This window comes from Triturus cristatus, chromosome 7 (genome assembly GCF_964204655.1).
Source record: "Triturus cristatus chromosome 7, aTriCri1.1, whole genome shotgun sequence".
NCBI classification, from domain to species: Eukaryota; Metazoa; Chordata; class Amphibia; order Caudata; family Salamandridae; genus Triturus; species Triturus cristatus.
Genome location: NC_140590.1, coordinates 12382590 through 12409625, shown reverse-complemented (window position 1 = coordinate 12409625; position 27036 = coordinate 12382590). Strand labels below are relative to the sequence as shown.

Here is a 27036-nt window from a genome sequence, read left to right as displayed (position 1 = left end):
CAATACACCACACCACATTAGTACTATCTAATCAACCAGGAACCAGTGGGTCCCTGCCAGAAGCCAGTGAGCTTCTCCCCTATAGATATGAGGATCTCTCCTTTGCACATCTTAGGGCCTTATGTTCCACTAGGAAGCTGAAGACAGGCAAAAGCCCAACCACCCAGCACCTCATAAAGATACTCAAGCTGGATGATCTCCCAGGACCTAGTGGTTTATGGTGGGGTAGGCAGAGTGGGTGGGGCAGCAGCTGAGGGTGGGCCTGGGGGTGGAAACTCCCCTGACCCTACCTCTAATGCTGACCAGACTGATGACAATGATCAGGATCTGGTGAACCCAGCTCTCCTGGATGAGGATGAGGAGGATGACAACAATGCTCCCCTCTTTGTTCCTCCAGGAAGAGTTGAAAGTAGGGTTAGAAGGGATAGATGTCTCTCAAGGGGATCTGTCAAGTCTAACTCATCTGTAGGGACCTCTGTTTCTTCTCATAGAGGGAGGGAAACCTCCCAGGAGAGGAGAGAGAGACTGCTGAAGTATGAGCAAGAGAAGTTCAAACTCAGAAAGCAGGAGATGGCCCTAGATAGGGAAGCCCTAGAGCTCTACAGAGCTAGTAAAAAGAAGGGACTAGAGTCCCTTGGTGGAAGCAATTTCCCTAGAGATAGGGAGAGGTCTTATGACCATAGAAACCTAAGTAAGATCGTCCCTTCCTACCAGAGTGGGGATGACATCCACAAATGGATAACTGCCTTGGAGAGGGCCCATCAAGGACAGAAGGTCCCTCAAGGTCAGTGGGCAGCAATCTTATGGCTCTCCTCTGCAGACAAAGGTAGAGACAAGCTCCTCACTGTAAGAGAAGAGGATGCTGATGATTACCAGGTCTTGAAAAGTGCACTGATAGATGGGTTTGGCCTAACCACTGAGCAATACAGGTTACAGTTCAGAGATACACAAAAAGCATAAAATCAAGACTGGGTTGACTTTGTTGACTGTGCTGCTAAGGCTCTGGAAGGTTGGTTATTGGGCAGTAAAGTGTGTGACTTCATAGGATTGTACAATCTGATAATGAGGGAGCAGATTCTTAATAACTGTCAAAATCAGCTGTTGCACCAGTACCTGGTAGACTCGGATCAGACCTCTCCCCACGAATTGGGAAAGAAGGCAGACAAATGGGTCAGAACCAGGGTGAGGCAGAAGGTACAGAACCAAGGTGGTGGCCCAAAGAAGCAAGATGCTAAGAACTCTGACAAGGGTGGGGACAAGGGTAAAGACCAGATGTCTTCTCAAGGGCCCCAAAAATCTTCTTCTAATGGGGAGTCACAGTCTAATAAGGAAAAAGGCCAAAAGAACCCTTGGTGCAAAATCTGTAAACAGAAAACTCACTGGACCAGTGACTGCACCAAGTCCAAAGAATCTACTCCAGCCACCATTGCCCCTAAGGTAACTGTTCCCCCTAATACAGCTACAATAGGTGGTGGCAATGTTCAGACTAAGGGTACTAGGGTTTACCCTGGGTTCTGAGCTGGACTCTGGCCTAGTCAGAGTTCCAACTCAGGCTGTGCTTGTCTGTTATGGGGGAATGGATATGTCCCCCTGTGTGAGACCCAGTAACCTGGGCAAATACAGACAACAGCCTTTAATAAATGGAGTAGAGGCTTGGGCATTCAGGGACACAGGAGCAAGTGTCACAATGTTGACAAAAGATCTTGTGGATCCTGGGCAGATTATACTTGGTGAAATGTACCAAGTGACCAATGCTGGCAAAGTCAGAACAGGTCATTCTCTGGCAGTTGTTAACTTCTCCTGGGGAGGGGTAACTGGTCTTAAGAAGGTTGTGGTAAGTGCAGACCTACCAGTACAGTGCTTGCTTGGCAATGATCTAGAGACTTCCGCTTGGGCTGAAGTGGAGCGCAGGACACATGCAAAAATGTTAGGGATCCCTGCTCATGTATTTGCTGTGACTGGGTCACAGGCCAAAATGTCTAAAGCTGGACAGGCCCTGGATTCTGGAAAAACTGGACCAGGTGCCTCGCAAGAGGAAGAGTAGTAGGGTTAAGGCAGAGCCTTCCCACCTGACTCCGAAAGCTGATCAGTCTCCTCAGGGAGATGATCTTGAGCCTGAAGAAGGAACTGTCCCAGAGGAGCTTGAACCTGACCAGGTTGAGTTCTTGGGGACAGGGGGCCCTTCCAGGTCTGATCTGAGTCAGGAGCAGAAAACCTGCCCCTCTCTTGAACCCCTCAGAAAGCAAGCTGCTGATGAGGCTGTTGGGAATGCTAGTGGCACCCATAATGTTTATTGGGATGATGGACTCCTTTACTCAGAGTAGAGACCCCAAGCCTGGTGCATCCAGGAGGTTGGTTATACCTCTGAAGTTTAGGGGCTTCCGGTAGACACCAGCCCATGATATTCCCCAACAGGACACCTGGGCCAGAGCAAGACTTGGGACAGAATTTTCCCTCACTTTCACTGGCCACACATGTCTGAAGACACAAAGGAGTTTTGTCGCTTCTGTGTAACCTGCCAAGCCAGTGGCAAAGCAGGTGGCACTACAAAGGCCCCCCCTGATACCACTACATGTGGTGGGGGTGCCCTTTGAAAGGCTAGGGATTGACATTGTTGGTCCCATGGATCCCCAAACAGCATCTGGGCACAGATTTATACTGGTGGTAGTGGATCATGCCACCATGTACCCAGAGGCAATTCCCCTAAGGACCACTACAGCACCTGTGGTGGCAAGAGCTCTCTTGAGTGTGTTCTCAAGAGCAGGCTTTCCTAAGGAGGTAGTATCTGACAGGGGTGCCAACTTCATGTCTAGTTACTTGACTGCTATGTGGAAGGAGTGTGGAGTGAACTACAAGTTCACCACACTCTATCACCCACAATGCAATGGTTTAGTTGAAAGGGTCAACAAAACCTTAAAGGGCATGATTAAAGGACTCCCAGAGAAGCTTATGCAAAAATGGGACCTACTCTTGCCCTGCCTTTTATTTGCATGCAGGGTAGTGCCTCAAAAGGGGGTTGGCTACAGCCCTTTTGAACTTTTGTTTGGCCACCCTGTCAGGGGTCCATTGTGTTTGGTGAAGGAAGGATGGGAGTTACCTCTCAAGCCCCCAAAGCAAGACATAGTGGACTATGTACTTGGTCTCCGCTCCAGGATGGCTGAGTATATGAAAAAGGCAAACAAAAACCTTGAGGCTAGCCAGGAACTGCAAAAAGCCTGGCATCACCAAGAGGCTGTACTGACTGTTTACCAGTCAGGACAGAAAGTGTGAGTGTTGGAGCCTGCGGCCCTAGCAGCCCTCCAGGACAAATGGAGTGGCCCCCATACAATTGTTGAACAGAAAGGGGAGGTTACCTACATGGTAGACCTTGGAACCCCTAGGAGTCCCCACAGGGTACTTCATGTCTACAGACTTAAACCATATGTTGACAGGGCAGACATGGGCTTGCTCATGGCTACTGATGAAGGACAGGAGGAAGAGAGTGACCCACTCCCTGACCTGCTTTCTCAGAACCCTGATGATGGGTCAGTTGAAGGTGTAGCCTTGGCAGGCAGCTTCACTGCCCAGCAGTTCACATCTCCTGAGGCGGAAAGCCGGGAGACGCTCTTTTTAGATTGTGTATTTTGTGTATTTTAAACTTTACCTGCTGCTATTTGCTTGGTTGCACCTCGAGGGCTCCGTGTAGCGGATCAAGCGCTCACGTGACGCCCTCCTGCCGGCTGGCCTCGCCCTCCTTCAGGCCACGCCCCCTTCCCGCCCTTCTTAAGCGCCAGTTCTCGAGCGCTCACTGGGTTCACATCTCCTGAGGCGGAAAGCCGGGAGACGCTCTTTTTAGATTGTGTATTTTGTGTATTTTAAACTTTACCTGCTGCTATTTGCTTGGTTGCACCTCGAGGGCTCCGTGTAGCGGATCAAGCGCTCACGTGACGCCCTCCTGCCGGCTGGCCACGCCCTCCTTCAGGCCACGCCCCCTTCCCGCCCTTCTTAAGCGCCAGTTCTCGAGCGCTCACTGGGTTCACATCTCCTGAGGCGGAAAGCCGGGAGACGCTCTTTTTAGATTGTGTATTTTGTGTATTTTAAACTTTACCTGCTGCTATTTGCTTGGTTGCACCTCGAGGGCTCCGTGTAGCGGATCAAGCGCTCACGTGACGCCCTCCTGCCGGCTGGCCACGCCCTCCTTCAGGCCACGCCCCCTTCCCGCCCTTCTTAAGCGCCAGTTCTCGAGCGCTCACTGGGTTCACATCTCCTGAGGCGGAAAGCCGGGAGACGCTCTTTTTAGATTGTGTATTTTGTGTATTTTAAACTTTACCTGCTGCTATTTGCTTGGTTGCACCTCGAGGGCTCCGTGTAGCGGATCAAGCGCTCACGTGACGCCTTCCTGCCGGCTGGCCACGCCCTCCTTCAGGCCACGCCCCCTTCCCGCCCTTCTTAAGCGCCAGTTCTCGAGCGCTCACTGGGTTCACATCTCCTGAGGCGGAAAGCCGGGAGACGCTCTTTTTAGATTGTGTATTTTGTGTATTTTAAACTTTACCTGCTGCTATTTGCTTGGTTGCACCTCGAGGGCTCCGTGTAGCGGATCAAGCGCTCACGTGACGCCCTCCTGCCGGCTGGCCACGCCCTCCTTCAGGCCACGCCCCCTTCCCGCCCTTACGGCCACCTATAACAATGTGCCATTTTAGAACGCGCAGCGGACGAGCGCAGCAGGAGCGCCGACTTCGCGCCGAAGTCGCGCATAAGTCAAGCCCGTCTGCGCCCGTCCGCGGCCGATCGGGGCCAGGGGCACGACACCATGCCAAAATCCTGTCCTATTCGCCTAAGGACCTCATCGCCCTTGAAGGCCCTTGGCCACTCCCGGATTCCGTCCATAGACTCGCCTCTTCACTAGGCCTTGCCCCTACCCTCCCCACACCTCCGTTACCCCCGCTACGCACCCCCCTGTTACCCTGCCCCCCCCTCGCCGATCCCTGTCCCACGACCCCAGCACTGTCTGTCATCCTACTTAATACCAGGTCAGCGGTCAAGCACCACCACGAGTTGTACGTCCTACTCGACACCGAGAAACCGGACTTACTGCTCCTGACCGAAACCTGGTACTGTGACTCCTCCCTTCCCGCCCTCCTGGCTACCCTTCCGCCTTCCTACGTGGCCCTACGTGCCGATCGTCCGGCGGGCAGGGCTGGCGGTGGGGTCGCCTTAATCGCCAGGTCAGATTTGCATTTTCTATCACTTCCTTTTCCCCCTATGCTCCCTGCTGACTTCTTAGTAGTCCGCTCCCTCTTATCCTCCCCTCCCATCACTTGCCTTCTCGTGTACCGCCCTCCTCAGCCCTCACCTTCATTTTTACCTGCTTTTCAAGACCTACTGGCCAATCTGGTGGTCAATTATGCCTCGGTTCTGGTGCTGGGGGATTTTAATTACTGGCCCTCAGACCCACACGAGTGCCCTGCCTCAAAGGAATTTACAGAATCCTTACTATCTTTCAACTTCGTGTCACATATAACTGTCCCCACTCACTCTCACGGGCACACACTCGACCAGGTCTGGTCTCTCAACCTTCCATTGGCCTCGGTGGCTGTCTCTCCATGCCCCTGGTCTGATCATGCCCTCATCTCCTTCTCCATCCTCCACAACCCACTTTCCAAAACCCCGCGTGCCAAAAACACCTGGGCGCGGAACTGGAACAGGCTGGATCTCCCCTCCTTGACCTCCCTGCTCCGCAATTCCATTCCCTCCTTCTCTGGCCTATCATCTGCCTCTCAAGCCAAGGCCATTAACACCTGGCTGGCTGGAGGTTGCGACTCAGTGGCTCCCCTACGTCGCATTTCCATTCGCCGACTCAAGGACTCCAATAGATGGTTTAACGACCACCTAAAAGAACTCAAACTGAGCGCCCGACGGGCGGAGAGGCAGTGGAGGAAAGATTATAGCCTTTCATCTAAAACCCACTTCCTGGCATCACTGGCTAAATATAAATCAGCAATCCTGGCTGCAAAAACCGACTACTTCTCCACGAAAATAACGTCTGCCGACAACAAACCCAGGGTAATCTTTGGCATTGTGAATGACCTGGCATTCTCTGACCGAACTTCGTCCCAAATCCCTCCCTCCCAGCCCCTCTGTGATCAACTCAATCACTACTTCTTGGACAAAATCACAACTATCAAGGCTAATATCCCATTACCCTCGTCTGCTTTTGTTGATCCCTCCCCCCCCACCGTCCAGAACCCTCTCACCCTCATCCCTCCCCTCACTCAGGAATCTTTTCTGGCAATACTCCCCAAAGTAAAGTCGGGGTCTCCGGCGGACGTCTGCCCCGCACGCATCTTACAGCAAATCTACTCTAGCTGCCCTGATCCCCCTATCGCCTTCCTTAACAGCTCCTTGGCTCAGGGTGTTGTGACCCCTGCACTAAAGGCCGCCACCATAGTGCCTCTGCTGAAGAAACCCGGCGCGGACCCTTCCATCTCGGCTAACTTTCGCCCCATCTCCCTGCTGCCCTTCCTGGGCAAGGTGATGGAACGCCATGTCACCGCGGTACTGAGCGCTCACATCGAGGCGAATGGGGGGCTGGCCTCTCGCCAGGCAGGATTCCGCCCCAGGCATTCGACCGAATCGGTCGTAGTCTCAGTCCTAGACAACCTCAGAAAGGGTATGGATGACAACAACCACCAGGCACTGGTCCTCCTTGATCTCTCCGCCGCCTTTGACACGGTGGACCATACCATCTTACTTGCCCGTGTCAAGGCGGCCGGCATCGGGGGATCAGCTCTGGTCTGGCTCTCCTCCTTTCTGAGGGACCGCACTCAGGCGGTCCGACTAGGCGATTTCACCTCCACCCCTCTCTCTGTCACCTGCGGTGTTCCCCAGGGCTCCTCTCTCTCTCCCTTACTCTTTAATCTCTATATCTTTCCTCTTATCTATGCACTCCAGCAGCTGGAGGTCACTGTTTACAACTACGCGGATGACCTCCAGCTCATCTTTGATCTGTCCCCCTCTCCTCTCTCGGTCTCTAATTTCCAGTCAACTATGACATTCATCAGGGACTGGATGAACCACAACCATCTTAAACTGAACCCTGACAAGACCGAGCTGGTTCTCACTGGTGGTTCATCCAGCCCCTGGAACTCTCTTTTCTGGCCCCCCTCTCTTGGCCCGGCACCATCCCCCTCCACCGTGGTCAAAACACTGGGTGTTAAAATGAATAATCAGCTCACTCTTCACTCACAAATCAGTTCCGTGGTTTCCTCCTGTTTCCTCACTCTCCGAACTATCCGCTCTGTCTCCCGCTTCTTCTCTCCCCAGGCACTTAAGATCATCATAGCCGCCCTGGTAATCTCACGATTGGACTACGCCAACGCCCTCTATCATGGCATTCCAGCGTACAGCCTGCGTAGACTCCAAACCATCCAGAACCAGGCGGCCAGGCTGATATACAGCCTTCCACGCTACCACCACTCCACCCCCCTTCTAAAAAAGCTTCACTGGCTCCCCGTGAAACAACGCTCCCTTTTCAAGATCGGATGCATGGTTTTTCAGGCCCGCCAGGGCACTGCCCCCGCTTTCATCGCCTCACTAATTAAACCCTATGTCCCCGCTAGAAATCTCCGGTCTTCCTCCAAGTCCCTTCTCCAGACCCCCCGCTTCTCACGCAAAAAGTGGGGCGGTTCTAACTTCTCAACTCTGGCCCCTACTTTCTGGAACTCACTTCCAGACAATCTCCGTTCTGCAACTCAGTATCTCTCCTTCCGTAGAGACCTGAAAACTTTCCTCTTCAGCCAGGCTTTCCCCGCCTAATACTTACTCCACCCTTCCATGGTCTTTCTTCCTCAGTTACTGAACCTCCAGCGCCAAGAAACCGCAAGGTGTACGCCGCGCTCTACAAGTGTTTTAAATTAGAAATTAATTAATTAGCAAACTGACTGCAGAAACCTTCTCAGCCTAGCTGTCAAAAGGCATTTGATGACCTGACGCAGGCCATGTGCACTGCTCCCGTTCTGCAGAGTCCCGACTACTCCAAGAAGTTCATTGTCCGAACAGATGCATCTGAATTGGGGGTAGGGGCTGTACTGTCACAACTGAATGAAGAAGGTCAGGATCAGCCAGTAGCTTTCATAAGCAGAAGGCTGACCCCTAGAGAGAAATGCTGGTCGGCCATTGAGAAGGAGGCCTTTGCTGTGGTTTGGGCTCAGAAGAAGTTGAGGCCATACTTGTTTGGTACTCACTTCCTTGTTCAGACAGACCATAAGCCCCTCTTATGGCTAAAACAAATGAAGGGTAAAAACCCCAAACTGCTTAGGTGGTCCATTTCCCTACAGGGGATGGACTTTACAGTGGAACATAGACCTGGGAGTAACCATGCCAATGCAGATGGACTCTCTAGATATTTCCACTTAGAACATGAAAACTCAACTGGTCAAGGTTAGTTTAATGACCCTGCGTTTGGGGGGGGGGGGGTTGTGTAGGAGAGTAGGATCTGCTTCACATGGGTACCCCCACTTATTGCTGGTGTTTCTGGTGTTTCACTGTTTTTCGACCTTAGTCTGGCTGTGGCCCTGCTAATCAGGACCCCAGCCTAGCTGCTTCCTCTCTAAAATGGATTCCAGGTACATTAGGTATATATCTAATTGGATTCTGGAGTGCCTTATGAGCCCCTAGTTTATGGTATACTGTGTACCTAGGGCATAGGTACAGGTACCTCAGAGGCCGACCAGGGGCTGAAGCATGTATTATGCCACCCTTGGGAAGCACTCCAAAATGGCACCACAGGTCTGCTACTGCAGCCTGGGTAAGGGTGTGTTTGCACCCCTTACAGTGGTATAGGCTACCTATATCACTATCATTGCACACACATATAAAACCTATAAGTCAATCCTATGGCAGGCCTTAACTATCCTGAAGGCAGAATGCTTGGTTTTTATGTGAGAGCCCCTCTGCAGCTTTCGTAGTACCTCCTCTGATGCTGTTTGTGGTGCAGCCTGACCATATACTCTTACGTGCATTAGAACCTCGCGCTCCACCCTTCTAGAGGGAGAGACATGTGCACAGTGGTCTAACCCGTTAGGACTTTCTAAAGCCCTGGCATCACAAAATGGATGCCTCTGCCACAGACACGGGTCTGGCCTCCTGCTGCTGACCGAAAATCTGGCAGCGGAGGCCTGGACAATAGGTTTCCTGTCCCCAGACAGGCAGATGTGTATAGGGGCTGGGCGGGAGCACCCTCTGGTGCTTTGAAGTCCTGCACTGGGGGCACACTTGGTGTCCCTGTGCTTAGTCCAGTTCAAACCGGTTGCAGGTGCTACCTGCCCCTGCTCTGGTGCGAAACTGGACAAAGGAAATGGGTGTAACCACCCCAAGTATGGGAACCCAGTCCTTCCGACTTTAGATTACCCTGGATCAAACTCTGCAATATATATTCTGGACCTTCAACGTTCTACTTTGCTTAGAAGACTGAAGAAATCTCCCTTGGGGTCAAAGAGTGACTCCCCTGCTTGGCAGGCACCAAAGAAGCAACTGACCGGTCTGCATCGCTGAAGCTCCCGCAGGACGCCGAAGTCTTTGCATCACCAGAGGTGGATTTCCAGATTTTCTCGAGGCTACCCTGAGTCCACAGCAAAGCTGAGGCCCGTGGCTATCGTGGGTGACGTGGAACCGTGACTCCTGGACACCGTGAACTTTTGCAGCAACACTATCTTCCTGGTCCTCCTCGAAGTTGTGCTTTAGGCTCCGAGTAGCCCCAGCCTTGACCACCTGCTGCACCGAAGATTGCTGGCCTCCACTCCACAAGTGACCCATGGGCCAGTTTCAAGTAGGACCGCTCGAGGCTCCTTCGCGATCCCTAGCCCGTTGGCTAGTAGGTCCCCACGAAGGCAACTCCTGTGAAAAGTTGGCTTGGCATATGCTGGTCACTAGTTATAGTGGCCACCTTGCACCAGTCCAATTCGACTCTTATGGTAGATAGGTTTAAGACAACCTTTTAAAGAAAGCTATCCTAGTGGTAGCTGTGGAGAGCAGCCTTCAGGCTAAGTCTCAGAGGAATGTAAAGCAGCTTGTTTTACCTTATAATCTCTTGAATTACCAAATGAAAGGACACCACACAGGTATATATATAAAATATATATGTATTTATTTCTAACACACTTTACTAATCTCTTTATGAGATTAGAAGCCAGGTACACATTCAAATGTCAACGTTTCACAATAAATTAAGCACAAATATGGCTGGAGCCCTAGGGGCGTACCAGACCATATACTAAAAAAAATGGTATAACAATATCGACTTGCAAAATGACAAGGCCTGGGGAATCGCTGGGGCTTCACTACTGCAGTGTTAGCAGGTAAGTAACAAGCCCACGGGAGACGCGTGCAGTGTGTGAACACAGCCGCGGGTTCCCTATTGATTACAATGGAGCAAGTCGCGGTTTGATTTTTAAAGTTCTAGGGTACTTCGAGGAAGACTACAAGCAAGCCACTTACAAGGTAAGTACTTCGAGGGCAAACACACACTAGGGCACCGGAGTGCACGAGTTACCTCACCCAGGGAAGCTGGGTGCATAGGTTTCTTTTGGTGTCGGGTCGCGCCGCTGTTTTCTATGGAGACCAAAGAAGACTTGCTGCTTGCGTCGACTGAAGAAGTGTCCGGTGGAATCCAAAGGTGGATTCAAGATGCAGAAGACCTGAAAATTGAGGGGACAGTGTTCAAAGTCACTTGCCAGTGACCGGTGGCCAGGAAGATGGATGACCACATATGTCGCGTGATTTCAGGTCATTGATGCTGTTTTGACTCTTCGCTCACGAGGTCCAGGAAGGATTGACGATAACCAGCAGCTGGATTCAGAGTGTCCCACAACGTCTGCAGCTGATGGCGGTTTCGGCAACTGGATCACAGCCAACAAGCCTTGGCAACTGCAAGTCTTGTGTAGACTGAAGAAAGTCGATGGTGCAGACCAGCAAGGTCTGATGGACTCACCCAGCGAGGGTGAGTGAGGGCAGGCCTGGAGCAACCAGGGGAGCCCTTTTAGTTGATGAGAAAGTCTTCGGGGGACCCACTAGCCAACAGGAAAGTGATCGCAAAGATGCCTCCTCAGGAACTGCTTCACAGGAGCCCACGGTCACTCGGGATGGGGTAAGCCGCTGATTTTTGGTGCAAGACCTGCTGGAGGCTTGGGCCAGAAATGGTCCAATGCACAAGTTTGTAGAACATTGTTTAGGGTTTGCACTCGACAATAGTGCAGGTCCCCGTGTATTGCTGTTCCTCGTCGCTCGTGGGGTTCACTCGCCACAGCTTTGCTGGGGACTCACAATGGCCATCAAGAAGTCAGGAAATCCACTTCCGGGGCAGCAGAGACTTCGAACTCAGGCGGAAGCGGGAAAGTTTGCAACCGTTGATTAAGGTTTTTGGTGCCTGCCAAGCAGGGGAGTCACTCCTTGACTCCAAGGGAGATTCTTCTGTCTTCCAAAGGTAGTGGAACGTCGAAGGGCCAGGATTCTTTGTAGAGCGTCGTCCAGGGTTATCTGTTTTGCAATGGCAATGCTTGCTATCTTATAGTGAAGATAGGGGAGGGACTAGCTCTATGACCACTCCTCTAGGAGGGTCAGGGTAGGGGGTGGTTACACCCACTTCCCTTTGTCCAGTTTCGCGCCAGAGCAGGGGCAGGTAGCCCCTGAACCGGTTTGAGCTGGCATATGCACAGAGGAGCCTACTGCTCCCCCAGTGCAGGACTTCAAAGCACTCTAGGAGTGCACCCACCCAGCCCCAATACACTAAATCCTGTCTGGAAGGTGGTGACACCTCCCTGTGACAGGATGCCTTTTGTTGGGCCTCCTCCACTGCGAGTTTCAGTCAGCAGCAGGAGGGCAGCCCAGTGTTTGTGCTGGTGGCATCCATTTTGTGAAGCCAGGGCTCTTTCAGATTTCTGTCGTTTAAGTACAGTGGGTACATGTCATCCCCTCTAGAAGGGTGGGATCATACTCCCACACCAGTTACTGGTGTGGGGGTATGATTCCAAGTTGCTTGACACCAAACACGACATGTTTTGATGCAGTCATTCCAAAGTGAGCATTTACCGCTAGGTTATAATGCACTTAAGAGTATATGGTTTAACCGCATCCACAAACAGCCACAGAGAATAGACTCTGCCAGCTGCAGAGGGGTCCTGCTCATGCAGAAGCACCCCCTCACATAGTAAACCAAGCACCCTGCCCTCAGGATTGATAGGGCCTGCTATAGGGGTGGCTGATAGGTTTATATGTGTGTGTATGGTGAGATATAGGAACCTATAGCTCAGTGAGGAGTGGTAACACTACCTCACACAGGCTGCAGTAGCAGGCCTGTGGTGTCAGATTGAGAATGCTTCCCAGGGGTGGCATAATACATGCTGCAGCCCCTGGTAGGCCTGTGGAGTACCAATGCCCTAGGTACCTAAGGTACCATTTACTAGGGGCCCGTAAGGTACCACAGTATCCAATCACTAGTGCATCTAATATGCACACCAAGTTGTTTAGAGAGAACAGAGAGACTGGGGCCCTGATTAGCAGGGACCCAGCCAGACTATAGCCAGAAACCATTGTATACATCAGAAAAAAAGTGGGGGCAACATAAGTGCAGATCCTACTCGCCTACAACTCCTTCTGATTGGGCTTTTCTGGTTGCTTCAGACGTGCCCCGACTTACCCTCGCTGGATGAGTCCCCCAGACCTTGCTGGTCTGTACCGATGTTCTTTCAATGATTCCAAGTGACTTGCCGTTGCCAAGGCTTGTTGGATCCAATCTGGTCGCCGAAACCGCAGCACTCAACAGACTTTGTGGGACAGCTCAAATCCAGCTCCTGGTCATCATCGGCGCCTCCTGAACCTCGTGGCTGAAGAGTCAAGACACCTGTCAACTCACCTGAAGCACCCGACATCTGTGGGCATTGGTCCATCGTGCCCCTGGTCACTGGCAAGTGACCCAGACTCTGTCCCCTATGCTTTCAGTTTCCTTCCATCCTAGATCCAGGCTTGGATCTCTTCGGACACTTCTCCTCTTCACGTCAGCATCACTTCTTCGCCAGCTTCCATTAAAATCGACGAAGCGACCCGACACCAAAAGACACCTATGCACCGGCTTCCCTGGGTGAGGTAACACGAGTACTCCAGTGCTCCCGTGGGTGCTAGCCCTAGAACTTCCTAAGTCCAAAAGGGTTTGGTCCTGACTCGATTCTCAGTGTCCCTAATCTTTAAATTTCCAACCGCGACATTGCCCATACACACTGCACACGGCCCCCGTGGGTCCCCTGTGTCACTACTTTGGGTGGTTCCTTGGGGTCCCAGCGATTCTACAGGCTCTAGGCCTTGTGTCTAGTTCAGTTATGGTTCTTATACCACTTTTTTGGTATATGGTTTGGTACGCCCCTAGGGCCCTAACGTGTAGTTGTGCTATTACTGTTGATTGCTAACTTGTAAATTAAGTACTTCGAACTCCAGCCTCATAAAGAGACTAAGAGGTGTGTTTTATCTTAAATACATATATTTTAAATATATACCTGGTGTGGTTGTCCTTTCATTTGATCATTCAAGAGGTTATAGACTGGTAAAACAAGCTGCTTTACACTCCTTCAAGACTTAGCCTGAAGGCTGCTCTCCATAGCTACCACTAGGATAGCTTTCAATAAAGGTTGTCTTTAACCTATCATCAATAAGGGGTTGTTTGGACTGGTGCAAGGTGCCCACTATAATTAGTGGACAGCATATACCAGGCCAACTTCTCATGTGGCGTTCAACTTGCTCTTCAGTTTCGCTTTGTACATGAATATTCTTTGCTGCAGGAGTTATTCTTTTCTGGTGTTGCCTTCACACATATGGAAATCAGTCCAGGTACAGTTGGACACAGGGGGACATATATGGTGAGACAATTTTGCTCATCATTTGTTTTTTCTCTAGAAAGCCTCCCTCACAGTTACGGCAGTTAAACTGTTTTGCGCGGTTTAAAACGGTGGCGCAGGTCGCGAGTAGCGTGCACACCCACCTGGATATTTCAGTCGCACAGAGACATTTTCTTTGCCTTTGTTGCTAGGCAGTCTGTAATGCTGTTGTTGAATGCCTTGCAGCAGGAGCGTGCCTGAAGCCACTCGGCGTGCGTCTCTTGTGCGTGCCGCCATCTTGGAGTTTCAAGGAAGTCTACATCTTTCTTGCCAGCTCCCTGAGCCTGATTCTGCCGGTGTTTGTCATCCATACGTGCCACCTACTTTGTTTATCTGGATTCATGTTGTCATTGAATTATTTTGACTGCAAATTGAATCCGCTGCAGCCAGGAGATATTCACCTTTGTTTTGTTTTTGTCATGAAGACACTCTCCAATGGCTAGATCTCTTCTATCAAACCGTGCATTAAAGAAGGGTGGTGCATTTATTTCTATTGGACTCCTTGGTTGTGTCTATGTACCGGATCATATACTCTCGCAAGGGTAAAGACTGCGACTCGTCAGTTCTGCCATCTTGTTCTGACTTTAAACTGCCACTTTGGAAATATTCAAGTCTCCAGCACTCTAGTTATCATCTTGTTTGTTCTGACTTTAAGCTGGCCCTGAATTCTTCAAGTCTCCAGCACTCTAGTTAGAGTCCTTTGGATGACATAACTCAAGAAAAGTAACGCCGTTTCTGGTGCACCCGTGACGAATGTAGCCAGAGTATCATTTCTCTGGGGAGAGATTGCTCACCGGCCGAGGTTTGCGTAGTTTTTGGCCATTGTTTTGTTTTATTACTTTGTTCTTCATTTTCTCATTTTCACGCCCTTTCATGAGGGGTTGCAGTATTGTTTATTTCTCATATTGTACTGCATGTCGTTTATGTAGTGTTTAAGCTCTTAGACTGGAATGGGTTTACGTCCCATTCTCACGCCTTAAGTCACATTGCCCTTCCATGAGGGGCGGCTTAAGGGTTTGTTTCCCTTTTTTGCTTGGAATGGTTCTTAGTCCCATTTCCACTTTGTAGTCACATGACTTTAACAGGAGGGGCGGTTTATGGGGTTTCTCTTCTTCCCTTTCTGTTAATGGGTTGTAGTTCCATTTAACGCTTTGTATACCCATGTCCCTAATGTGTAAGTCACCCTGTGCTTCACATAGACACATTGTGTGCTTAAGCCACCTTGTGCTGCACTTTGGTCATGTTGTGTAGTCTTCTTGTGCTGCACTTGTCCTTATGGTTGTTAGTCCCATACAACACATGTTCTTTGTCATATTCTAAATGTGTTTTATCCGTACTTGAGTGAGGTTCTATAGATTATTCTACCCTGTCTAGAGGGATGACTTAATGGGTCTCAGTCCCAATTACACTGTTTACGTTATGGATCACAGTCCCATTTTCGCTTGTATGGTGCCTTACATGAGGGGTGGTGAGTTGAGGTATAGCCCATTCCCCACATTTTACTTGGTGTTGTTCCTTACGTAAGGAGAACGTACATGGGTGCGGGCCGCCCATAGTGTTTGAGTTCTGGGGTGCGTTACCCCCATGTATCTCTTCACAGAGTTAGAGTTCTCAGAGTGTGTTTCTTCAAAGTTTCTCTTCTCAGTGTTCAATTGTTTTGTCATGTGGTGGTAGCTCACTTTGTGTCTGTGAGCTGTATGTTCTCAACTTTCTTTTTGTTTCAATACTAACGGTGGAGGATGGTGATAGTTCGTGTGTATCTTTTCATTCTTCTTTTCTCCTTTGTTTAGTCTGTTTCCTCTCGTGGTGTGGTTTTTGCCATTCATCCCTGGGTTATGGACTATTGTCTTTATTTGTACATTGTTGTGTATAGTTGTTTTCATTTTAGTGTGGTTTAATTCATTTTCAATTTTGAGGGGAGAAGATAATGTAGTATCTTCCTGTTGTGGTTATAATGTTGCCTGTTACTTTGCTCCTCGCTGCTCAGCCAGTGTGAGTGCTCTGAGTGGAATGTTGGTGCGTGGGCCGCGAGTGGAATGCTTGGGTGTCTGGTGTGAGTGCTGACAGTTGGTGGATGGGCTGAGCAGCAGGGAGGCTGCTCCTGGTGGGGTGCTACCACTGCTCTTGTGGGCTCAATGAATATCCTGCAAAGACACTACTCGGCTAGGTCTGCTATGGCACCTCTACGCATGGGACCTCACCAGTAAAATCTGTTTTCCTGTTATTTATTAACGAGTGACCCGGTAGATATTCCAGAAGTTAGACTTTCATGGAAATCGTGAACTATTCATGATAAAGAGTGAACAGTGCATAAATCTTGTGTACCCATTATAAAAACGTCTACAAGCCTTCAACATAAGTCCACCTCAGCCTTTTGGTCTTCGGGCTCACAACCTATATTGAGGAGGGTGCAGTGGAACAATTACTATCTTAACTGCATAGCGGTGGTTTATGACGCAGGAAAGATGTCTGCAGAACAACGGGCAGGACAGACAAGAGGCTGGACACGGGGTGCAGGACAGATGGAGGTTGGATGCAGGGTGAAGGGCAAAGGGAGGCTGGACACAGCAGCTGCTCACATTTCCTGCAGGACCTCAAACAAGTTCAGCATCACCAGTTCTCGATATACTGTGTCTGGACTTTTCAGACTCAATAATTCCATGTCCAGAGCTACTGGTAAGTTGTAGGGCCTAGAACGGTGTCCGCCGAGCCATGGTTAATAAGGGCCTAGGTGGTGTGTGCTCCTAAAACCCACTAAAAGAGACAGTCAGTGTGGGGTGTCCCTACAGCAACTAAGTTCCAGAAGTGAAATTCCCAGTTTGCATCTTGGAGCGTGGATCAACGTTGCCTTCGTAGCTCCAAGAAGTTTGCAGTTGTGCGCTTAAAACATATATTTAATGTTGCATAACATGATCGATTACAGGTGAGTCGTCCTTGTTACAATCCAAATATCAACGCTGCTTAATGTTTACATTGCAACAGTTTCAGATTTCAGACTCTGCAGACTCCGGGCTTAGGAAGATCTTTTGTTGTGAGAAGTTCATCTAAATCCTGTGTCATTGTGTTGTAGGTCAAGGCATCATGGAAGAAACGGAGAGCTGGCCTGGCCCAGAGCTCTTCTCCAACCCGCTGTTTCACCAGCTCTGCTTTGAAGGGTACGCTCTGGAGCACATCGCCAGAGCCCTCACCATCGCACCAGATGACATCAACCTGGCTCGTGACATCCTGGATTCCTTTGAGCGGTGAGAGATCTCCAGCCACAGCGTTTGAATCCGGTGGCATCGCTCATCTCAGGGAATCTGGTCTACTCACCCACAGACAGTCGTGCATCAGAAGGACCGCGATCTCCAAGAAGTACCACCGTGACTTGGCCAACATGCATCGGAGGGTGGGCTTCACTCTTCTGTCTTCTCTTTGGAGAACCATCTGGCCCTTGAAGGGGCTCGATATTGACTCATTGAGTGGACTGCATTTTGGTGCCTCATGGAGCCATCTGGCCCAAAGCCCCCCAAATCCCCCGTGAAAATGCTCCAGCCTTGGGTGAGTGCTTCCTCTGGATCTCTGAATGGAGAGACAGAGTGAAAGAGACTGCTGCACAATCTAGACGGCCTATTCTTTATAGAGTCAATCAAAGGGTGACTTGTTCAACCACATCATGGCGTTTGTGGGGGTTTTATTCTCCTTAGGAGATGGGATTAGGGATGTTTCTACACACTTCAGGAGACTGTTAAAAGCTCAGACAGCGGATGTCTCTGGGCCCGATTAGGATTTTGCCTCAGATTACTTTTGTGAATCGGCGCTCTGTCTTCAGGGTCGGTTTGACAGGAGATAGATACGCTAGCTTCTCTCAGGCACTGAGATATTAGGCGTATGGGGACCCACTTGAACATTGACCCTATTAGTGCATTATTGATATCTGGATCTTTAGAACGTTACCAATCATTGGAAGCATTTATGGGCAAGAGCAGAGAATGAGTGACACAATTACCCTTTCACAATCTTACAGAGCAGAGAATGTGGGAGACAAATACCCTTCCAAAATTGTACTGTTCTGTTCATCTTTTCATAAATGTATTTCCTCTTTTTCATTCTGTGATGTAATATCCCTCAAACTGTCATAGTTTTGCCTATTAGGACCCTTTAAAAGTGTGGCACATGCTGTGCACTAGGAAAGGTGCACTTTTCACAGCACAAAAAACGCTGTGTGCCACTTTGTGTCCAGGGGGTAAGATCAGCTCAAACAATCATAGGTTTTGGCACAAAGCCAGATCTGCTAAGAAAACCAGGCTGGGCTTTGCCTCAAGTCTAGTGTCTCCCTCAAGCAGCTGTGGGACACCTTCAGTGTGTGGCACCTTCTGAGTTTGTCTATGCATAGGAGTTTGTACTGGGATGGTAGGAGTCAAGTACACATCCATGGTGTGAGGGTGTGCATCACACACCTTGTTTGAGCCACAGCGCAAGAGAGGAGGCACATCTGCAGACACTGCTCTGCTGTGTCTCCCTCGTGCACATCGCAGTGCAGCCAACGTCGACGCTGCTCTGCTCGTTGTGAAAAAAAAATTGTAAATCTGAGCGTTGGTGTTGGGGGTGGCTATAATCGCACCCCAAGCTGAACAGGATATACCTTCCCTCTGGATATATGATGAAATATCAGATGTGACACCGTTCCCTTGGGGAAGAGCTAGATCTCCTGAGATTAGAGGCCAGGGTATGTAAAGGTGACCGGGGCACCACACTTCTTCATTGTTTAGCACCCACAGTGCGCACAGACATGAAGGGAGGCGCTATCACCCGAAAGACAGCTCAGTGATAAGCTCTCCTCTCGAAAATGGTGGCGCGACAAGCAATGTGAAGCAGCAACAGAGAATCTGTGGTTCCCCATCCAGTGCAAATCAATAAACCAATCAATGAATCAATCAGCATTTGTATAGCCAATCACTGTCACCCCTAGGGGTATCTGGGCGCTGTGGCTGCGATGCCTCCGTCGAACAACCAGATCTTGAGTTTCTTTATTTAGCCCTGCAGGGCGGTGCTGTTTGCAGATGGAGGGGTAGGGCGTTCCAGGTCTTGACGGTGATGTAGGAAAACGAAGTATAGCTATGAACTGCTCTGCCCTCTGTTGTGTCTGTATCAGGTCATACCCCCTGAGCGGCAAACAAAAGCTGTGCTGCCCCCGGCAGTGACATGTAGAACCTCCCGTTCCATGAGAGTTCTCCATGAGGAGGCGTGTAGATGATACCGTCTCTTGAGAAGAGTCTTTACTTTAAGCCAACCACTGGGTTTTTTACCTTTACCACACTCTTCCATTTCTTGGATTTATTTGTAGACTCAACTATTCTGTTGGAGGTGTTTGTAGACTCGTCCGTTCCATGGGACATTTCTGTACACTTGTCTATTCCCTAGAAGGCATCTGTACACTTGTCTATTCCCTAGAAGACATCTGTACACTTGTCTATTCCCTAGAAGGCCTCTGTAGACTCGTCCATTCCATGGGACATTTCTGTACACTTGTCTATTCCCTAGAAGGTGTCTGCAGACTCGTCTGTTCCATGGGCCATGTCTGTACACTTGTCTATTCCCTAGAAGGCATCTGTAGACTCGTCCATTCCATGGGACATTTCTGTACACTTGTCTATTCCCTAGAAGGCGCCTGTAGACTCGTCCATTCCATGGGACATGTCAGTAAACTTGTCTATTCCCTGGAAGGTGATTGGAGACCAGCCCATTCCCTGGAAGGTGCCTGAATGAATTTAAATGTATAGAGCGCCTGGTTACTCCAATGGAGGGTTCCCTCGCTAGGCAGTAGCTACATATCAGGGTCAGAGATAGAGTCAGAAGCAAGTAGGCCCAAATGCTCCGTCTAACTCTGTCTAAAGTGCCAGGTTCTCAGGGTTTTACGGAAACTTGCTTCAGAAGGTTCAAGTCTTAGGTTGAGTAGCTTTGAGTTCCATAGCTTGGTTCCACGGAGAACGAAGGAGCATCCCTCCAGTCGTGCACAATGCACTCTGGGAATCACTGCCAGAGCCACTTCCCGGATCTCAGTTCTCTGGACAGGGTGTGGGCATTGATCAAAGGGAGAAGATAGCTAAGATCCCTCCGATTCATTATCCTGTGCGTGAAACACAGAGCTTTCAATGAGATTTTGTGTTTAACAGGAAGCCAGTGAAGGTCAGCCAGACCAGAGCTAATGGTGGTCCATTTCGGAATTCTCAATAGCATCCGGCTGCTGCATTTTGTACTCTTTGAAGCATTGCCAGTCTGCCTCTAGAAGTCCCCAAGTAGAGCCCACTGCAGCAGTCAAGCCGAGGCACTAGCAGGGCCTGCGTTACTGTTTTCTGTGCAGAGTCCGGTATTAGCCTCAGAAATGTCCTTAACAGCCTCAGCACTCCAAAACAGGTGCCCACTGTGGCCCTGATCTGACTTTCAAATGATAGCTGAGCGTCAAAGAGGATGCCTAGGTTTTTCACTTTGTTTTGGAATAGGGGTGGGGCCCAGATCAGCCGGCCACCACGCCGAGGACCAGATGGAGAGCTGTTTCCCAACCCCCAGCACCTCTGTTTTATCTGCATTTAACTTCAGGCAGCTAGCCTGCGTCCATGCCGCTGGGTCGGCTAAACAAGATTTGAAATTTGCTGCAGCCCTGTCGTCCTCGTTTGCTAGTGAGATAACGAGCTGAGTGTCGTGAACATATGACACCCTTCTCACTCCATGGCTCTCGATACTGTCAGCCAATGGGTGGAGGTATAAGTTAAAAAGAGCCGGGGCAGTCCCCGCTGTAAGGGGATAATATCAGAGGTATGTGGCTTCTGAGTCACCTGAAAAGAGCGCTTATGTAGAAAATCTACAATCCAGTCAAAAGCTCTACCCTTTATGCCATGTGTCCACAATCGTTCCAGTAGCACAGTGTACGAGACTGTATCGAACGCTGCGCTAAGATCCAGCATGATGAGAGCCCCAGTTTTCCCTTCGCCGGCCATCCTGCGTAGCATCTCTAAGGCCAGAAGCAGGGCAGATTCCGTACTATACTATGACTGAAACCCGATTGAGTCTCATGAAGGAGATTGTTCTCTGTAATGAACTCTGTTAGTTGAGAATCCACATGCTTTTCAGCTAGTTTGGCCAGGAAAGGAAGCAAGGAAATAGGGCGAAAGTTCTCCGGTTTAGAAGAGTCTAGAGATGTTTTTTTGAGGAGAGGAATCACCATTGCGTGTTTCCACTCAGCCGGAAGTGGCCGGCTTCAAACAACAGATTAAGCACAGAACGTAATCTTGGAGCTAGTGCTGGGAGCCCTAGTTTCAAAATGGCCGGAGGCGCAGGGTCTAGTGGTGAGCCAGATTTGATCTTTGTCTCTAGGGATCATAGATTTTCCACTGAGATGCTCTCAATCCTGAAAGAGCCATCTGGGACGGGATCGGAATTCCTAATTGAAGAAAGGGGCCCATGATTCTTAATTGTTTCAGGAAAAAATTCATATAGCGATGAGATTTTATCAGTAAAGAAGTGGGCAATCTCATTACAACTGGCATTTCCTGGAAGGTGTCTGTAGCCTTGTCCATTCCATGGAAGGCGTCTGTGAACTAGTCCATTTCCTGGGGGGTGTCTGTAAGTTTTGAAAATTTCAAGGGAGGCATTTGCTAACACACACATCCAGGGACAGAGGGAGCTTATAAACTCTGCACTGTTTCTGTAAGACATAACATACAGTCAGACACACGTACCGTGTTCTTAGTGCAAGCTGGGAGATAGCAAGTAGTACAGCCTCTAGAATTTTCCATCATCCATCTGAACAGGAAGTGACATTACTGGTTTTCCAGCCAAAACCAGGTTTAAAAGAAGAAGTCAAGCAAGGGGAGTTCATTTCCCATCACTACTTCATGGCAGCTGCAACACGGACGCGCAGTGCATGTGAGCAGTTGGAGCACCAATGGCGCCCCAAAGTCGTACCAAAACCAAGCTCGTCCACTCCCAGGATCCACTGCCACATATTACACTGTGTGCATTGTGTGCTGACACAGCGATGCACAGAATCGGGTGCACAGTGAGGATATAAACACTGCACTGTTTCTGTAGGACATACCATGCAGTAAGACACCCTGACCATGCTCGTAGTGCACTCTGGCAGCCAGGCACACAGACTACACATTTTACACTGTGTGCATTGTGTGCTGACACACAGACTGCAAACAACAAACTGTTTGCATCAAGTGCCCGCTGGAGACAGACATGCAGACTTTAAGTAAATGTGAGTTTGCATGAAGTTTCTGTTTATTGATGTAGTTCTTAGACTTTTGGTCTCAGGGAAACTTAAGAACAAAACTTGAGTTTAACTGAGTCAAAAGTCTAACTTTACGACTCGTAAATGCCCTTCGTGAATACCAAAGGTCGTAGAGTTAGACTTTCATCTCAGTTCACCTCTAAGATCAGGCCCATGGACACCGGACTGTGCTTTGACACCATGTTTTAAGAATAAATGACTTAAAAAGAATAATGCACACTCATACATCACATGCTTGAGACCTTGGATACCGTTGGCCCGGAGAGCTTCCTCAATGACCCCCTCCTAGAATGGATCCGGTAATTAGCCGCCACGAATCACAGCAGCAGGGGCCATAACAAAGGTACCTGACAGCCCACCTTCCAGTCCCAATGCATGCTCACAAAGACCAAACATTGCACAATATTTTTAGTTCTGATTTATGTGAAAAAGGAGCATAAGTAAAAGGCCATATGTTTTACTGTGTAATGCAGCGCGGCCGTAACTTCGTTTAACGTGTTTTGGCCAATTCATTAATAAGTCAAACTGGATCACCCCATGAGTCAAGATCTTGCCCCTCTTCCGGGTGATAAGAAGCTTGCACCACGGTGGACTACAGCCGCCATGTTTCGACTTCTCCGCCTGCCTGGTGAAGCGCTCAGTGCCTTGAGATGAGCCGCTGCCGTGGAGGATTCTCTGAAGCGACTGGGACTTTGCTGCAGGCCGCCATGTTTCATGTGGCTCCAGGCAAGCATTTTTGTTTTTCAAAAACAAACTCTCAAACCAAGAGGTACTTTGTGAAATATAATAAATTATGGTGATGACACCATGACAATTTTGTTGTAGGGTACAGAACTGCCAGGCTTTAGTTGGTGCCGGTCCCAAACAGGAACAACATGTGCCTAACCATCTGCTCCAAATAGGCTGGACAGTGTGAGGTTTGTAGACAGACAGCCTGAACTGCCGCCACAAAATTAATATTCCGCCTGACCCTAAATGGTGCAGGTCGGCCGCAACCCTGACTCTCAGGACGGCAGGAGGACCATTCGTTTGGAAGGTACCGTACTCTGCAGTGCCTGTGGCGGAGCGCCCTGTCAGCCAATCTGTAAACAGACCCAAAGTTTCTACACACTCTATGCCTTCATGAACCACAGTCCATTGAAAGAGAACACACCTCCCCTTTGTGAGCCACAACCTCACTGTTTAAAAGATTCACCTTCACAAACCCTTCAGTCACAGAGTGAAACATTTCTTCCAAACTACGTTGTAGGATTTCCGGAGTCAAAAAGGATCGCGCTATCTGCCTCCATTCAAATGTGAAGAGATCGCAAGCCACTCTGTGGAGGAAAACTGCAAATGTGCCAATGGTTGTTGCAAATCATATATGTACAAGGAAAGCACCAGGGACTCAAAGACAGCCCTGCTTTATTCTGTTCCCTGTCACTATCCTCAAGGAGGTCTGTTGCCTCCCTTTAATGCCACTCACGAGCATTATAGAAAAGAGCGCTTCGATGGGCAACCAGGGAAAGGGGTGGGTCGGACTATGCAGTCGATCAACAGCTTCACGCAGATGGCGGCCCGATCCACAAAGGGAAGCTTAGAACAAAAGTCGAAGTTTTTGACTTTCAGTATTTACAAAGGTAAGTTCCGAGTAGTATCTTTACGTCCTCACTCAGGTACTTACCCAGCGGCGTTCCGAAACTTGCGGGAGCCCCTCCAGACTCACTCAGGAGCTCTCAGGCCAGGGTACTGTGCAGAGGGGGCTCCAGGGGGCCCCCTGCACTGCTACGGCTGCGGGGGCCTTTGTTACGCCACTGAACTCACCTTTGTGAATACTGAAAAGTAGTAAAGTTAGATTTGTGGTCTAGCTCAGACTAAAAGTTTAACTTTACCTTTGTGAATCCAGGCCCCACAGGTTAAACGGCAATATTTGCATCACTGGTGTGGTGTAGGGACACACTGACAGCACCACACTGTTTGTACCCTGTTCTTAGTCTAGGCAGGCAAGCAAGCATGAAGGAGTGCTATATAGGAACACTTCCTACTTCCTGTCACGTGACATTGTTTCTTCCTGTGAATGCCCTTATTCTTACACAATCAGAAGCAGCCTCCGCTCCTTCCAGCCAGAGGCTTCGAGGCGCTGGTTGGCCTTCAGTTGGACGTGATAAGACTTGCACCCGCCTCCACCCATGACCTTCCTACCTCCCGCTCTGCCTCAGGACACTCCTCCCTGGGAGGTCAGTGAGAGTAAAGTACCAGTTGCACTCCACCATAAGTCTTGACGCTCCTCGTTCTAGCGTGCTGGCTTCAGGGCACTACGCGCAGGCCGCGGACTGTGCTTAGTGAGGTCAGGGTGGCGTAGTGTCTAGTATCCTACTTTTAAGTTGTGTAGCAACTCCACACTTTATAGTTGTGTCTCTTTATAGTATATAATTCATCCCTGCGGTTGGGAGCAGCAGGTGTTGCCCCAGTGGAGTGCGTGTGGACCAAGAGGTGGCGTGGGCTGGGGCTGTGATTTTAGGGGTTCCATGAGAGACTGTGAAAGTAACGCTGCAGTTCTTGGAGGAGGGTGCTAAGAGCACCCTTCCTGGCAGGAGCCCTGAGCCTCTGTCCTCTGAAGCCCTTTGTAAAGAGCCCAGGATCAAAGGGGGAGCTGGACTCACCTCAACTTCCTTCATACCTCAAGTACCTGCTGTGGGACCGACAGAAGAAGCTTATAATTACCTATTCCTTCTAAAGATAATATATTTTTCTCTATGTAAATGTTGATTTATTTTTCTGGGTTTTCAGTAAATAAATAATTGTTATTAAAAATGAAGACGGCCTCTCTGTGTTCATCCTGTCTCTCTTGTGTGCCTCTCTCTGTTTCTCCTCTCCCATCCCACTGGCTGGGACAGCTCTCCCCTACATCACTCAGTCAGAATCATCCACTCACTGTCAGTGGCTGGCTTTGCATAAATCTGGAGATCCAATGATGGATGGCAGGGGTGGAGGGTGGGGAAGGATACGTGGCCCAAGCTAGCGCTGCCTTGGCACCACACACCATGTTGGCTCATTACACCCCCCACTTTACGCTGCACTACGATCGTGTACCCCATGGACTGCGCTCGAGCCGTTCACGCGTGAGGAGCCCGTACATATAGCTCCTTAAGTGGGCATCAGTGCTCTAGAAAGTGGGCCGAGCATCTGCCAGACGTAGCAGAGTAAGCCGGGCATGTGGCTATGGTGAGTTTGTAAGTGGAAGAGAGTGTTTCTGGCAGGACGTTCACCAAGGTACACAAGTAAAAACAGAAAACAAACAACTGAAACGATGTGTCAGGAACAGTGAAAGACGCCAAATATGGGAATCATGCAAACCGTGGAACATATTTACAAATAAATGGCGAGCGTGGAACCGCGACAAAGTTTCCAGCACTGCGCCATTTCCAAAACACACAGATGCGCTGTATTTACAGGGATAAGGTGCACCCCTGTGTTTCCCCTAGAGCTTGCACTAACATTAGCCGGCTTGCACCAACGCAAGCGCCCATGCACCACAATGCAAGGGTGCCTGCGATGCAGGGACGATTGTTTTTGTGCAGGAAGGTGCCCCTTCCTGGCTGTTCTGTTCTCCAAGACTTTCATGGTGTGAACTTGGTTCGCGGACCCAACTCTGGGGTTGGCATTGCTGGGGTATCTATTCTAAAGGTTAGAAATCTATAACTACAATCTCTTTTAGATGAGCACGTTACTTACCTTCAGTAACAATGTATCTGTAAGAGACATTGTTAGTTATAGATTGCTGACCGCCCCACCTATCCTCCCCGTTCTGCGAACTGACTTCTAGGGATAGGGACTTCTTTCCAGGGCCCTAGTTATGTGCACCAGTGGTCAGTGTCTTGCCTGGCTCTGCTCTTCTGGTGTGGAAAGTCATGTCAGAACTGATGTCAGCATGCAGGGGCGGCATATAAATAGACACCGCAACATACTAAGGTGTGAGAGGGTGCATGTGATAAAGTGGGAGAAGGAACGGGTGATGCTGAGGTGTGAGTGTACAAGTTATATTAAGATGTGAGAAGGGACAGGTATGAGAGAGTGATACTAAGGTGTGAGAGGGTGCATGTGATATTAAGGTAGGAGAATCATCTTGTGATACTAAGGTGTAAGAGGGTGGATGCGATACTAAGGTTTGCGAAGGGACAGGTGTGAGGGTGCATGTGATACTAAGGTGTGAGAAGGGAAAGGAGTGAGAGTTTAAATGTGATACCAAGGTGTGAGAGGGTGCATGTGATAGTGTGAGAAGGAACAGGTGATGCTGAGGTGTGAGTGGGTGCATGTGCTATTAAGGTAGGAGAATCAACATGTGGTAAGGAGTGAGAGTTTAAATGTGATACCAAGGTGTAAGAGGGTGGATGTGACCCTAACTGTGAGAGGGCACAAATGATACTAAGGTGTTAGAGGGTACATGTGATACTAAGGTGAGTGAAGGGACAGTTGTGAGGGTGCATGTGATACTAAGGTGTAAGGGGGTACATGTGATATTAAGGTAGGAGAATCATCTTGTGATACTAAGGTGTAAGAGGGTGGATGCGATACTAAGGTTTGCGAAGGGACAGGTGTGAGGGTGCATGTGATACTAAGGTGTAAGGGGGTACATGTGATACTAAGGTGTGAGAAGGGACAGGAGTGAGAGTTTAAATGTGATACCAAGGTGTGAGAGGGTGCATGTGATAAAGTGTGAGAAGGAACGGGTGATGCTGAGGTGTGAGTGGGTGCATGTGATATTAAGGTAGGAGAATCAACATGTGGTACTAAGGTGTAAGAGGGTGGATGTGACACTAACTGTGAGAGGGCACAAATGATACTAAGGTGTTAGAGGGTACATGTGATACTAAGGTGAGTGAA

At 49.5% G+C, this 27036-nt stretch overlaps 1 protein-coding gene across 4 annotated transcripts in view; it reads left to right on the top strand.

Moving 5' to 3' along the window:
• Positions 1-24970, top strand: part of LOC146808685 (E3 ubiquitin-protein ligase CBL-like) — a 417764-nt gene extending 392794 nt beyond the window's left edge. For 2 of the 4 annotated variants that reach the window (XM_085615486.1, XM_085615488.1), the window contains one exon: positions 16969-20437. In XM_085615486.1, the coding sequence (XP_085471612.1) occupies positions 16969-17050 (82 nt within the window). In that variant the 3' untranslated portion in view covers positions 17051-20437. Of the gene's footprint in view, positions 1-16968 lie in introns of all 4 variants that reach the window. The other 2 variants (XM_085615485.1, XM_085615487.1) reach the window with 2 other exon arrangements.
• Positions 24971-27036: the final 2066 nt, after the last annotated feature.